This window comes from Mixophyes fleayi, chromosome 1 (genome assembly GCF_038048845.1).
Source record: "Mixophyes fleayi isolate aMixFle1 chromosome 1, aMixFle1.hap1, whole genome shotgun sequence".
Lineage (NCBI taxonomy): Eukaryota > Metazoa > Chordata > Amphibia > Anura > Limnodynastidae > Mixophyes > Mixophyes fleayi.
Window position 1 is genome coordinate 428575895 of NC_134402.1, and position 14984 is coordinate 428590878.

Here is a 14984-nt window from a genome sequence, read left to right on the forward strand (position 1 = left end):
GCTCAGAGCCCCATTCCGGCACCCAGAGTAAATGTTTAAGGTTCTCATAGCTCCATTCTGGCAGCCAGAATGGATGGCAGACCCTTTCCGGCACCCGGAATCAAGGTGCAATTTTCTCAGAGCCCCATTCCGGCACCCGGAATAGAGGGGTAATTTGCTCAGAGGCCCATTCCGGCACCCGAAGTGGATGGTTAAGGTACTCCCAGACCCATTCCGGCACCCAAAATGGATGGCTAGGGTACTGGCAGACCCATTCTGGCACCCGGAATGGAGGGGCAATTTGCTCAGAACTCCATTCTGGAGTGGATGGTTAAGGTACTCATAGTTCCATTCCGGCAGCCAGAATGGATGGCTAAGGTACTGGCAGAACCATTCTGGCACCCAAATCAATAATTTGCTCAGAGTCCCATTCCAGCACCCGGAGTGACTGGTTAAGGTCCTCGTAGCTCCATTCCGGCAGCTGGATTGGATGGCTAAGGTACTCCCAGACCCATTTTCGGCACCCAAAATGGATGGGTAAAGTAATTGCAGACCCATTCCGGCAGCCGGAATGGATGACTAAGGTACTGGCAGACCCATTCTGGCACCCAGAATGGAGGGGCAATTTGCTCCGAACTCCAATCCGGCACCCGGAGTGGATGGTTAAGGTCCTCGTAGCTCCATTCCGGCAGCTGGAATGAATAGCTAAGGTACTGGCAGACCCATTCTGGCACCCAGAATTAAGGTGCAATTTTCTCAGAGTCCCATTCCGGCACCCGGAATGGATGGGTAAGGTCCTCGCAGATCCATTCTGACAGCCAGAATGGATGGTAAAGGTACTGGCAGACCCATTCCAGCATCCGGAAGGGTAAGGTGCTCAGAGCCCTATTCCGGCACTCGTAATGGATGGGTATGGTACTCGCAGACTCATTCTGGCACCCGGAATTGAGGGGTAATTTGCTCAGAACTCCATTCCGGCACCCGGAGTGGATGGTTAAGGTTCTCATAGCTCCATTCCGGCAGCCAGAATGGATAATTTGCTCAGAGCCCCATTCCGGCACCCAGAGTAAATGGTTAAGGTTCTCATAGCTCCATTCTGGCAGCCAGAATGGATGGTAAAGGTACTGGCAGACCCATTCCAGCATCCGGAAGGGTAAGGTGCTCAGAGCCCTATTCCGGCACCCTGGATAGATGGGTGAGGTACTCGCATACGCATTCCGGCACCCAGAATGGATTGTTAATGTACTCAGAGATCCATATGTGTATATATATATATATATATATATATATATATATATATATATACACATACACACAATACAATTTATATGCAATATAATATATGAAATAGTTGTTCCATATATTACAATGAACATATCTGTGTAGCATAGCAGAATGCACTATATAGATAAGGTAAGCTTCACTCAAGACACCAAGCAGCAGAAGGCGCTGTAGTAAACGGACTCATTCTGCCTTTTTCTGGCATTCCGGCATTTCTGGCTTTTACCTAATCCCGCTTACACCTGGACCTTGGTTCTGTATCACCTACAAGTCGACACTTGACTTATTGTTCTTAATACATGAGAACTGTGCAAGGAGAAAGTGCAGCTCTGTTTATATTAAATCACACGAAACCTGTGTGCTTAATGTGTATTTTTAACAATATTGTAGCACACACTGCATATATTAGGAATAGACTATAGAGTAACTATAGAGCAGTGTCTGCAGACAGCCACAATGCAGCTATTGCCATTTAGAGCAGGAAAGCTACTGAGTAATGATGGAGAATTAGCATGTGTGTGTACGCCATCCTGTGGGTGTGGTACAGATCAGTGTACACTCCGGCGCTGGAGCAAGCACTGGAAGAAGCAGAAGGAGCCAGGCAGGCAAAGGAGTCAGGCAGGCAGTGAGAGAGAGCACAATGGCTTCATCTCAAGGGAAGAGCGATCTGCAATTCGCAGAATGGATGGCAAATTTGCCAGAAAGGATCCACAGGGTCCCACTTACAAGTTTAGCTATCCCAGGTAGGTACTTTTAGCTTTCCATTTCACATATGTAACTTTATGTAACCTCATAGCAAAACGTGATGTGATTGTCAAAGATTATTGTATGCTCCACACATTGATATCGATGTATGTGGGTGTGGGAATCTGTGGATTTATCTCTGTGCATGCATATCATTTCACACACATATGCATTCAATTCAGACACTGCATTCACATGGTTCTATATTAGTACCCAAAATACACTTTAATATAGTAATCTGGCATTGTTACTCCAATATATAGCACGTGGTTACAGCAGATCTACCTAGACTTGGATGCAGGATTTAAGCAGCATGCGCTTTTTTGAGTTGCACCAGGTCAGATGAAAGAATCAGTAATAATCATCTCTCGCTATGCCTGACTTCGGGCTATTTGCTCTTTGTCCTCAGATGAACGGTCTTTGCACCTATTGTCTGTTTGTGTTATTGGAGAAGGTGCTGTCACTTGGTTTGAAATAGAATGTGATGCTGTTTGTTCTTAAAATCCACAGAGCATCTTAAAAACTGAGTGATATAAGCTACCTCTTGAAATGCCTCTGTAAAATAATAAATATAATATTTGTATTATAGTATTTTATTTTCTGCTCAATAAATAAGGCTGCAGTTTGTGTAACATCCTAAAACCACACACTTCTCTCATGATGGACTGAGCTCTTAAAACGATTTTTGCTTCACTGTCCCTGAATCATTAATATTCTTCTCAAGTCTCTGCAAAATTGAAGTTTCATACAGCACAATGTTAGTCAGAAAGCAAAGGTTGCATTATGAAAAAAAAAAAGGACTTTTGTATATTAGATCAAGCATCCCCTCAATAAGTAGATCTGAGGATCTGAACCAAGTATGGGCAAGGAGCATTTATATCAAAATAGTGTTAGTGAAAAATGATAAACCGAACACAGCACAGAATTCGTGGGTTTCAGAACACACCACTAAAAAGTCTTTCTGTAAGCCGAGATCGACAAATTACGGCTGCAGAATTAATTAAATGTGAAGCTACTGCCTATAGCTGAATGGCACTCTGTGTAACCCTTCCCATGACTTGCACAGTAGGCAGTGAAGTGCTGACTAATTTGTAGGGTAGTGAAGGTTAAGAGACAATACTTTGGGATTATCTAGTATTGTTTCATCTGGTAACCAGTTAGCTCTTATTGATTGGCAAATAATGGGTTTTTAATGTGTCTCTGAGCGGTATAACACATACATTACAGATGGCAGGAAGGGGTTATTTACATTTTAATGGGGTTTGTGCTTTTTTTTATTTTTTCTATAGTAGACAGTGTCATTATATAAGCTGTACATGACTGTCTTGTGGCTTTAGACTCATCATTCTGGCAAATGCAATCTAGTCTTTGAGTGATCCAGACACATTTGTACCCAAGCAGCACTGAATATATTTCTGCAACTTTGCTTTTAAGAATCAGATGTACTGTCTGGCAGAGATATAAAGGGAACCGTGCCAGCTACATCTGGCAAAGGCTGCATTTTAAATGAGCAGAATCTAAGAATGGACAAGCCGAATGGAACAAGTAGAATGACATGAAGCCTTAAAAAAACACATTGGGGTATCGTGTTAAAACCGCAGAGTAATAGAATTATCCACAGAGCACAGAAGCCTCATTAGTCATTAGTGTATGTCTGCGAGTGTGTTTACCTGTATATAGCTCCTCTTAACACTCCGTCTTCTATCCCATGCACGTCCAGCCCTAAGGAATATGCATTGTATGCCCAGGAATAATAGTTACAATAATATATATATTTCCACACTATAATCCATTATATGCCCTATGTCATTTTTATTCTTGTTGAATTTGATAGGCAATAACAATATTACATCAATCCAAAATCATTTTATACTTTTATTTTACTGTGATAATTCATTCTGAATAGTTTTATACTTTCTAACAGTCAAAAGGCAAAACAGCAGATGCATTTGATAAGTGAAAGAAAAAGGGCAACGTAATGTATTCTTTTTAACATTGTATTCATGGAAAGATAATTGTTGTTTATTAAATATATGGTAATAAGCTTGATAAACGCGATGCCCCGAAATTACTGCTAACAGCTGGAAGTTGCAGCTGCCGATTTATTTATTTGCGATAACATTAACAGATAATAAGATGCAGACTTTTTTTTTCTGCTTCCACTGGGGCTCGGCTATGAATGGAATAATAACTAATATAGTAATGATTTCCTGCCTATCTTGACAACCTATACCAAAATTGTATGTATATATATTTTTATATATATATATATATATATATATATATATATCGTATAAATATATATGTAATACAGCTGTGGTCATGGAGAAAACATTGTTCCTTATGTACCGCAGACATCCTGTCTTTGTTAATAGGTATTGTAAGGACCATTTGAGAGCCTAACATTGCTGATAAAAGATAGCACTACCATTAGGCAATCTCAGGCAGTTGTCTAGAGAGCAAACAATATGGGGGCACCTAATACTGAGATAGTGCCACTCAGTGTTGCTCTTTTTTCCAGTGCCCCCAAAATGTTTCTCTCCCATTTATTTTGTTTTGCTATTGAAAATCTTTAACATTTAAAAATGAAGTGTATCATTTTTTTTCGATTATAGAGGTAAACTCCTCACCCCAAAAATGTAATTTATGCGACACTAAAGTTTAAAGCGCTAGCACTGGAGGAGTGATTAATATCAGCACCAGCAGAGGGAACTGCGGGATTGTTTAGAGTGTTCTGTCAGTTGGAAGAAGACACCAGATGGACCTAGATTATCACAATTAGTTTATTGCTTTTATGGCACTTAGTCTCATGCAGTCGTGGGACTACCAGTGGTGCGGCAGGTGCAGAGCTTCGGGGCCCTTGGAGATAATGGACACCTGCCCCCGGGGACAGTCCCATAGTTAGCTACCTTGGGCTGGGTCACTGGGCCACCTGCATTTTTTCCATTAAAATAGGCTGCTAAGTCGAGTCTTGCCCCCCGGGCCAAAACTTGCCAGTCCTCCCCTGGGTGTACCCCTAAATCGAGCTTTCCCTGTACCCTCTATTCCTTTGAAATTATGCTGCCACAAACTCTTACACAGACAAAGTGTGGTGGGGGCAGGGGCGGATCCAGACTTTTGCTATACCCCGGGCGATTTTAGGGGGGGCGATTTAGGCCCCGCCCCCTTTCTAATTTCTAAGGCTGCCGGCGGCTGCACAGTATGTGCAGGTCCGCTCGGCAGTGACAGTGTGCTGCCCCGCTGCTCTGATTGTGTTTAAAACACAATCAGAGCAGCCGGGCAGCACACTGTCACTGCTGAACGGACCTGCACAGTGTGCAGCCGCCGGCCGCAAGCCCCTGCTAGGGGGAGCGATCGCCCCAATCGCCCCCCCCCCCCCTGGATCCGCCACTGGGTGGGGGTTGGGGTAGGTGTGGTATGAATAAAGGCAATAATTAATAAAAATAGGGACATTACTGATGATTGCTCAGCTTCTTCATGAAATTAAAAACTTTGAGAAACATGATTCAGTTTGGACTATAACCAACTTTTAACGCTAAAGAACTGCTTTGACTCAGTCGGGATTTTTTAGCTACTGGAATACCTGCTGAATCTGTCATCTCTATCTCTGCTGCATAGAATACGTTTGGCACAATGCACGAAAAACCTGCAAATGAGTGACATCATCGTCCTTTATTTGTAGGCCGCTACAAATTCTGCAGGGCCAGACAGTCCGGGCCTCATGGAGAGATGGATGCAATGTCCTTTTAATGCCTCTAAGCTGATAGTTATCACTATCAGTTTGTGACTTACACTGTTGATTAAGCTCCCACAAGTTTCCCATCTCCTGACTGGTGCATATGCGTCTGTCTCAGTTTACATAAGTGGTATTTGCTCCAACATGCCCTTACATGCCCCCCTCCCCCATTCCGCTACTTCATTCGCAAGGGACTACTAGTATTATGTGCAGGAAACGTGTTTTCCATCTAACTTAACATGAGCTCCTCAGTGTAAAAATAACAAGAATATAAGTTAAACATAAACAAACAGTACAAATGATACAAGTATGTTTAGAGCAGCATATAATCAAGTACAAATTTCATGAGTGCGGATTGTACATGAAATCATTAAAAACAGTCACAGAACCTAACATTACTGATACGTGGAACGTCTGAGGAGGAGTAAGTAGAGGTGGTGGTCTGGGAGGGTAGGGGTAGGGTAGGCATTGTGAAGAGATGGGTTTTGAGAGAATTCTTGAAAGATTGGAGGTTAGGGAGAGTCTGGATTGGCGGAGAGTTTCATAGGTAGGGAGCAGCATGAGAGAAGTCTTGAAGGCGGCAGTAAGAGGTAGTAATTAGAGGGTAAGAGAGGTGCAGGTCAAAGGCGGAGTGGAGATGGCAAGCTGGGGTGTATTTTGTGACAGGGTTGGAGATGTAGGAAGGGGAAATGTTGGTGAGGGATTTGTAGGTGAGGTTAAGCAACTTGAATTGAATTCTGGATGAAATAGAGAATAATAAAAGAAAAAAATCCTTAGGTATGCATGTCCATTATGTAGGCATGTCTTTTTCCCCCAATCAGTTTTCTGCTTGTTTATACAGGAATTTTAGAAAACTGCACTTTTCCAGTCAGAAAAGCATGAAATTCGAAGGTCCTCTAGAGTAGTGAATGGGAAACACTGTTTCCCTGTTTCACTAGAGATACTTCAAAGGGCTTCAGCTGTCAAATCACTTCTCAAAAGCCTGCCCTACCCAAGTAGGAGGGATTGTTGCCTGGGAATATACTAGACACAATCCAGCTAGATCAGGCAAGAGTGAAATGTGGTTCTTGGTTTTTGAAAATGAGAAAAAAAACTGAAATTCTCACTGGTTTTAGTACTCGTTTGATTAGAAGTTCAAAAGTTTCTTTGTTTAACTGTGCCTCGTGGATCGCATATAGCATATACTAGACATGGTTCTATGCTTCCCCAATGTACAGGGTATGAGGACATGTAGAGAGCTGCATTTCCCTGTTATATTTTCAGGACTCTCAGACCTAGCTACACCCTCCAATTACATCATATTCATTCCCAATGTCATAATCCTTCCACTAGGCCACACCCCCAAGCCATTGTATTATAAGCAGAAATTTATATAAAAAAGTGGAGATGTTGCCTATAGCAACCAATCAGATTCTTGCTATCATTTATTCAGTACATTCTACAAAATGACAGCTAGAATCTGATTGGCTGCTATACGCAACATCTCCACTTTTTCAAACCTGCAGTATAGTAAATGTACCCCTATAACTTAGAGATAAAAACAGTAGCACTCTACTGACACGTGAGCTCTGCTTGTACACTACTTTCATAGAAAATAAAGTACAAAAATAAGTCTATTAGTTTGCACTTATTTCTAAACATTTCCATTCAACAATTACAAAGGGGAAAAGTAAATAGTTGGGCTAGATCGCCTTTAAACCTTCTAAATTAAATGTGCTATATTTGCATGGTATGGTAATTTGTAGCGAATACACGCGTTTCATTTAGCAAATAAATTCAATGGTATTTAAAAAACCTCTTGGAGACAAATATGTATGCATCACCTAATTTCAAGTGTATTTGCTATATTTCCTAAATTTATTCATATATCCTAAGGAAATTACCGATGGACTACAGACTACTAAGCCATCATGACATAGATGGTATTTTCCCTATGTAGAATGTTAAGCAGAATACAGAAAAGAAGTTACCCAGACACACATCACTTCATTTGGACATTTCAACACAAATTGTTCTTTACAATTCACTCGCTACAATATCCATCAAAGTGAATCTTCCAGGGTTGCTCTATATGATCCACTTAAATGCACATCTAAGAAAAAAATATGATTTGCTAGGAACAGCTTTATCCACTGGAAAAATACATGATTTTATTTATCAGGAAGATGTTACTTTAGTTATAACCTTCATTTTAATGGAGGCAAATTGATCGGTATTTTTTTGTGTGAGTGTGCAAGACTGAGAGGTTGAATACATTAAAATATATTAAAAACAATAATCATGTTTGGGGTAGGAGGGTATTTTTAGAAAATATTCAAAATTAAATCAAAAAAGCTTATAAAAATGTACAGCACTACTACTACAAGCTGCGGTCATCATAATAGACATTCCTAATAAACCATTCCCAGTATCAAGTCACAGAACCCTGCAGTTCCATTCACTATAAAATGAATATATAATTGCATGAACATGAATATATAGATAGATAGATAGATAGATAGATAGATAAATAGATAGAAAGAATATACCCAAATGATATTAAGCCAAGAATAACCACCCAAAATTAATTTAAATGGTAGTCCACCTTCAGGTGACATTTAATTATTGGCTTATCTGTGCCTTCCTGCAACATTTACAAGATAAATTGCTTTATCTTTCTGTGTCGGTAGTTTTTTTATTCTCAACACACTTGTTGATTGTTTGCATCGTGTTAGGACAATTTCTGTATTGGCTACAATTGTATCCAGAACAACTCTGTGTCATATCCCAGGATAACACATAAACACATCATTCACATGGCTGAAAATGCCAGAAGGTAGAAAGATAAACAGAGCTAACTAAATCCCTAAAACCGTATAGAAGCCCTAGTTAATATAAGGTGTTAAAATCAATCTAAACTGATTAATGCTTAATTAGTAATTAACTTCCTCTAAAATTAGTAAATGTCTACTCCCCACCTACACTAGACATCCACGCACTCGATAGATCAGCTATGTGCCTAACCTCCCACATAATTATCTTCCCACAAATATAAAACATTTAATAAGACGGTGGGAAGATCTACTGAACACTGTCTCAGTTCAGCTGCTGGACCCAGTGAGGTGGCTATTGCCACCTCTGTTCCTCCTTTTTGGTGATCTCCGCTGCCACCGAACATGGGGAACAACTGCCCTGGCTCTGTCTCTAGCAGTGAGCATGTCTTTACAGTTACTCCAAGGTGACAGATAACCATAAGAGTGCCTGGGCAGCACGGGAGATAGCACCTCCTCTAGAACCAGCATAAGAAGGACGTTCAGTTAAGATAAATGGTGGAGGACAGCTATATTTGACATCAGCTGACTGTTTTAAGGTTTCTACGGTGACTGGTTCATATTTCATGCCTCCAACTTCTGTATCTTCTCATCCCAACCATACTGCATCTCCGGAAAGCGGCACAAGAATGGCATTCGCCAATGACCGCCTTATCACGGGCTGATAACGCTGCTGTCTAAGAATAGCCACCCACACTTTCCCCACCAGCAGCTACAAATATTATTCCGCTAACTTATGTATCAAGTTTTTCCCACACCTCTTGGTTTGGAAGATCATTTGGGCAGGACCCTCTTTACCTTCTGTTTCATGCCATTTTATGGGATTTGTTTGTGTTATGATCCCCTCATGTACAATGCTATGTAATTTGTTGATGCTGTAAATAAAAGAGAATCATAACAGTGGCGCACGCAGGGGGGGTTTCTGGTTCTCCAGAAACCCCTCCCCTCCGCGAACCAACGGTACTGTACAGCAGTCGCGGCGCTGTCAAAGAAGCGTCCGCGGCAGTGCTGTATTGTAGTATAATACAGCACTGCCGCGGATGCTGCTTGACAGCGCCGCTGCTGCTGTAGATTTCAGACTCGCCGAAATGGAGCTGCTGCAATCGCAATATTTTTTTTTTCCAGGGGGGGGGCGGAAACCCCCCCTTCTAAATCCTGCGTTCGCCTCTGCATAATAATAATAATCAGTTTACAAGATGCTCTTCCCCTCAACTGCTCTTTTAATACACAGCAAAACCAGTCCAATTAGGTTCCCTTCTTCCCGTGAAGCTTCCCAAGACCTGTGCTGGATATTCAGCCTTCCCACCAAGCATATGTCTAGGCAGTACTGTGCCTGGTCAGAACACCAACATGTGTGGATTAGACTAAATCATGGTATGTGCGGATTAGACTAAATCATGGTATGTGTGGATTAGACTAAATCATGGTATGTGCGGATTAGACTAAATCATGGTATGTGTGGATTAGACTAAATCATGGTATGTGTGGATTAAACTAAATTATGGTATGTGTGGATTAGACTAAATCATGGTATGTGTGGATTAGACTAAATCATGGTATGTGTGGATTAAACAAAATCTTGGTATGTGTGGATTAGACTTAATTTTGGTATGTGCGGATTAAACTAAATTATGGTATGTGCGGATTAGAATAAATTATGGTATGTGCGAATTAAACTAAATAATGGTATGTGCGGATTAAACTAAATTATGGTATGTGTGGATTAAACTAAATCATGGTATGTGTGGATTAAACTAAATTATGGTATGTGCGGATTAGACTAAATTATGGTATGTGTGGATTAAACTAAATTATGGTATGTGTGGATTAGACTAAATCATGGTATGTGTGGATTAGACTAAATCTTGGTATGTGCAGATTAAACTAAATTATGGTATGTGCGGATTAGACTAAATCATGGTATGTGTGGATTAGACTAAATCATGGTATGTTCAGATTAGACTAAATCATGGTATGTGTGGATTAGACTAAATCATGATATGTGTGGATTAGACTAAATCATGGTATGTGTGGATTAGACTCAATCATGGTATGTGTGGATTAGACTAAATCATGGTATGTGTGGATTAGACTAAATCATGATATGTGTGGATTAGACTAAATCATGGTATGTTCGGATTAGACTAAATCATGGTATGTGTGGATTAGACTAAATCATGGTATGTGTGGATTAGACTAAATCATGGTATGTGTGGATTAGACTAAATCATGGTATGTGTGGATTAGACTAAATCATGGTATGTGCGGATTAGAATAAATCATGGTATGTGTGGATTAGAATAAATCATGGTATGTGCGGATTAAACTAAATCATGGTATGTGTGGATTAGACTAAATCATGGTATGTGTGGATTAGAATAAATCATGGTATGTGCGAATTAAACTAAATCATGGTATGTGCGGATTAGACTAAATTATGGTTTGTGTGGATTAAACTAAATCATGGTATGTGTGGATTAGACTAAATCATGGTATGTGTGGATTAAACAAAATCTTGGTATGTGTGGATTAGACTAAATCTTGGTATGTGCGGATTAAACTAAATCATGGTATGTGCGGATTAAACTAAATTATGGTATGTGTGGATTAGACTAAATCATGGTATGTGTGGATTAAACAAAATCTTGGTATGTGTGGATTAGACTTAATTTTGGTATGTGCGGATTAAACTAAATTATGGTATGTGCGGATTAGACTAAATCATGGTATGTGCAGATTAGACTAAATAATGGTATGTGCGGATTAAACTAAATTATGGTATGTGTGGATTAAACTAAATCATGGTATGTGCGGATTAGAATAAATCATGGTATGTGCGGATTAAACTAAATCATGGTATGTGTGGATTAGACTAAATCATGGTATGTGCGGATTAGAATAAATCATGGTATGTGCGGATTAAACTAAATCATGGTATGTGTGGATTAAACTAAATTATGGTATGTGCGGATTAGACTAAATTATGGTATGTGTGGAATAAACTAAATTATGATTTGTGTGGATTAGACTAAATCATGGTATGTGTGGATTAGACTAAATCTTGGTATGTGTGGATTAGACTAAATCATGGTATGTTCAGATTAGACTAAATCATGGTATGTGCGGATTAAACTAAATTATGGTATGTGCGGATTAGAATAAATCATGGTATGTGCGGATTAGAATAAATCATGGTATGTGCGAATTAAACTAAATAATGGTATGTGTGGATTAGACTAAATTATGGTATGTGTGGATTAAACTAAATCATGGTATGTGTGGATTAAACTAAATTATGGTATGTGCGGATTAGACTAAATCATGGTATGTGCGGATTAGACTAAATCTTGGTATGTGCAGATTAAACTAAATTATGGTATGTGCGGATTAGACTAAATCATGGTATGTGTGGATTAGACTAAATCATGGTATGTTCAGATTAGACTAAATCATGGTATGTGTGGATTAGACTAAATCATGATATGTGTGGATTAGACTAAATCATGGTATGTGTGGATTAGACTAAATCTTGGTATGTGCAGATTAAACTAAATTATGGTATGTGCGGATTAGACTAAATCATGGTATGTGTGGATTAGACTAAATCATGGTATGTTCAGATTAGACTAAATCATGGTATGTGTGGATTAGACTAAATCATGATATGTGTGGATTAGACTAAATCATGGTATGTGTGGATTAGACTCAATCATGGTATGTGTGGATTAGACTAAATCATGGTATGTGTGGATTAGACTAAATCTTGGTATGTGCAGATTAAACTAAATTATGGTATGTGCGGATTAGACTAAATCATGGTATGTGTGGATTAGACTAAATCATGGTATGTTCAGATTAGACTAAATCATGGTATGTGTGGATTAGACTAAATCATGATATGTGTGGATTAGACTAAATCATGGTATGTGTGGATTAGACTCAATCATGGTATGTGTGGATTAGACTAAATCATGGTATGTGTGGATTAGACTAAATCATGATATGTGTGGATTAGACTAAATCATGGTATGTGTGGATTAGACTAAATCATGATATGTGTGGATTAGACTAAATCATGGTATGTGTGGATTAGACTAAATCATGATATGTGTGGATTAGACTAAATCATGATATGTGTGGATTAGACTAAATCATGGTATGTTCGGATTAGACTAAATCATGGTATGTGTGGATTAGACTAAATCATGGTATGTGTGGATTAGACTAAATCATGGTATGTGTGGATTAGACTAAATCATGGTATGTGTGGATTAGACTAAATCATGGTATGTGCGGATTAGAATAAATCATGGTATGTGTGGATTAGAATAAATCATGGTATGTGCGGATTAAACTAAATCATGGTATGTGTGGATTAGACTAAATCATGGTATGTGCGGATTAGAATAAATCATGGTATGTGCGAATTAAACTAAATCATGGTATGTGCGGATTAGACTAAATTATGGTATGTGTGGATTAAACTAAATCATGGTATGTGTGGATTAGACTAAATCATGGTATGTGTGGATTAAACAAAATCTTGGTATGTGTGGATTAGACTAAATCTTGGTATGTGCGGATTAAACTAAATCATGGTATGTGCGGATTAAACTAAATTATGGTATGTGTGGATTAGACTAAATCATGGTATGTGTGGATTAAACAAAATCTTGGTATGTGTGGATTAGACTTAATTTTGGTATGTGCGGATTAAACTAAATTATGGTATGTGCGGATTAGACTAAATCATGGTATGTGCAGATTAGACTAAATAATGGTATGTGCGGATTAAACTAAATTATGGTATGTGTGGATTAGACTAAATCATGGTTTGTGTGGATTAGACTAAATCATGGTATGTGCGGATTAAACTAAATCATGGTATGTGTGGATTAAACTAAATTATGGTATGTGCGGATTAGACTAAATTATGGTATGTGTGGAATAAACTAAATTATGATTTGTGTGGATTAGACTAAATCATGGTATGTGTGGATTAGACTAAATCTTGGTATGTGCGGATTAAACTAAATTATGGTATGTGCGGATTAGACTAAATAATGGTATGTGTGGATTAGACTAAATCATGGTATGTTCAGATTAGACTAAATCATGGTATGTGTGGATTAGACTAAATCATGATATGTGTGGATTAGACTAAATCATGGTATGTGTGGATTAGACTCAATCATGGTATGTGTGGATTAGACTAAATCATGGTATGTGTGGATTAGACTAAATCATGATATGTGTGGATTAGACTAAATCATGGTATGTTCGGATTAGACTAAATCATGGTATGTGTGGATTAGACTAAATCATGGTATGTTCGGATTAGACTAAATCATGGTATGTTCGGATTAGACTAAATCATGGTATGTGTGGATTAGACTAAATCATGGTATGTGCGTATTAGACTAAATCATGGTATGTGTGGATTAGACTAAATCATGGTATGTGCGGATTAGACTAAATCATGGTATGTGCGGATTAGACTAAATCATGGTATGTGTAGATTCTTTCAGAAGCTACAACATTCCAAACGTATGTGAATAGTTTGAGGAGAGAGAAAAATGACATAAAAAGTGCAATGTGCTGACAATATGGTTTTTCTAAAAGTCTCTTCTTTTCTTAGCAGGACTTGGCAGGTCTGCTTCGTAACTTGGAAAGAAACAATGAATAACTAGCTAAGTTAATAAAAAAATGTGATGGTCTTTGACAGTCCCTTTATGTCATACAGGAACACTAGCTATAGATAGAGAAATAGGCATTCGAGAAAAGCAAGGAAATAACTCTGTCCATCGGATCCTGACAAAGTGCTTTTATGTATTTTTCCTTTATTTTCTGGGTAGAAGGGCAACCCCCCCTCAGAAGGAGAGACAGACTGCAGCAAAGTAAAGATAAACAATATAAAGAAATATAAATACTGACTGTTTTTTCATGTAGCACACAAATATCAACTTTAAATTTCAGTGTACAAATAAGCTATCAAGTATTTGTGTGCTACATGAGAAAACAGTCAGTATTTAACTGCAAAACAGAAAACTAATTTGCACCCCTTGCATTGTCACATGGTTTTGTCCAGGAGACTTAAATAAGAAGTTTCTTAAGTTAAGATCCTTAATGAATCAGGCCCCTAGTTATCATTTATTTAGCACATTCTACAAAATAATAGCTAGAATCTCATTTGTTGCTATATACAACATCTCCACTTTTCAAACAAGCCGGAAACACGCAGCTTGATACACTTAACCCCTGAGGTTTGTGGGCAAAGGTAACTTAGTAGGGCTTAGATTGTACGCTCCTCTTAGCAGGGCCATCTCTCCTCCTGTTTCCACCACTTCTAACTCTGCTCTCCAGCTACTTAGCCCTCCTCCTCGAGGGTCCTCCACCCCATGTCCACTCTCGCTCCCTCCTCCCCCCTGGGGGTC

At 39.0% G+C, this 14984-nt stretch overlaps 1 protein-coding gene across 1 annotated transcript in view; it reads left to right on the forward strand.

Annotated features, from left to right (window-relative positions):
• Positions 1–1864: 1864 nt before the first annotated feature.
• Positions 1865–14984, forward strand: part of PLCXD3 (phosphatidylinositol specific phospholipase C X domain containing 3) — a 74201-nt gene continuing 61081 nt past the window's right edge. Inside the window, exon 1 of the mRNA XM_075193721.1 lies at positions 1865–2003. Within this exon, the coding sequence (XP_075049822.1) occupies positions 1901–2003 (103 nt within the window). The 5' untranslated portion in view covers positions 1865–1900. The remainder of the gene's footprint in view (positions 2004–14984) is intronic.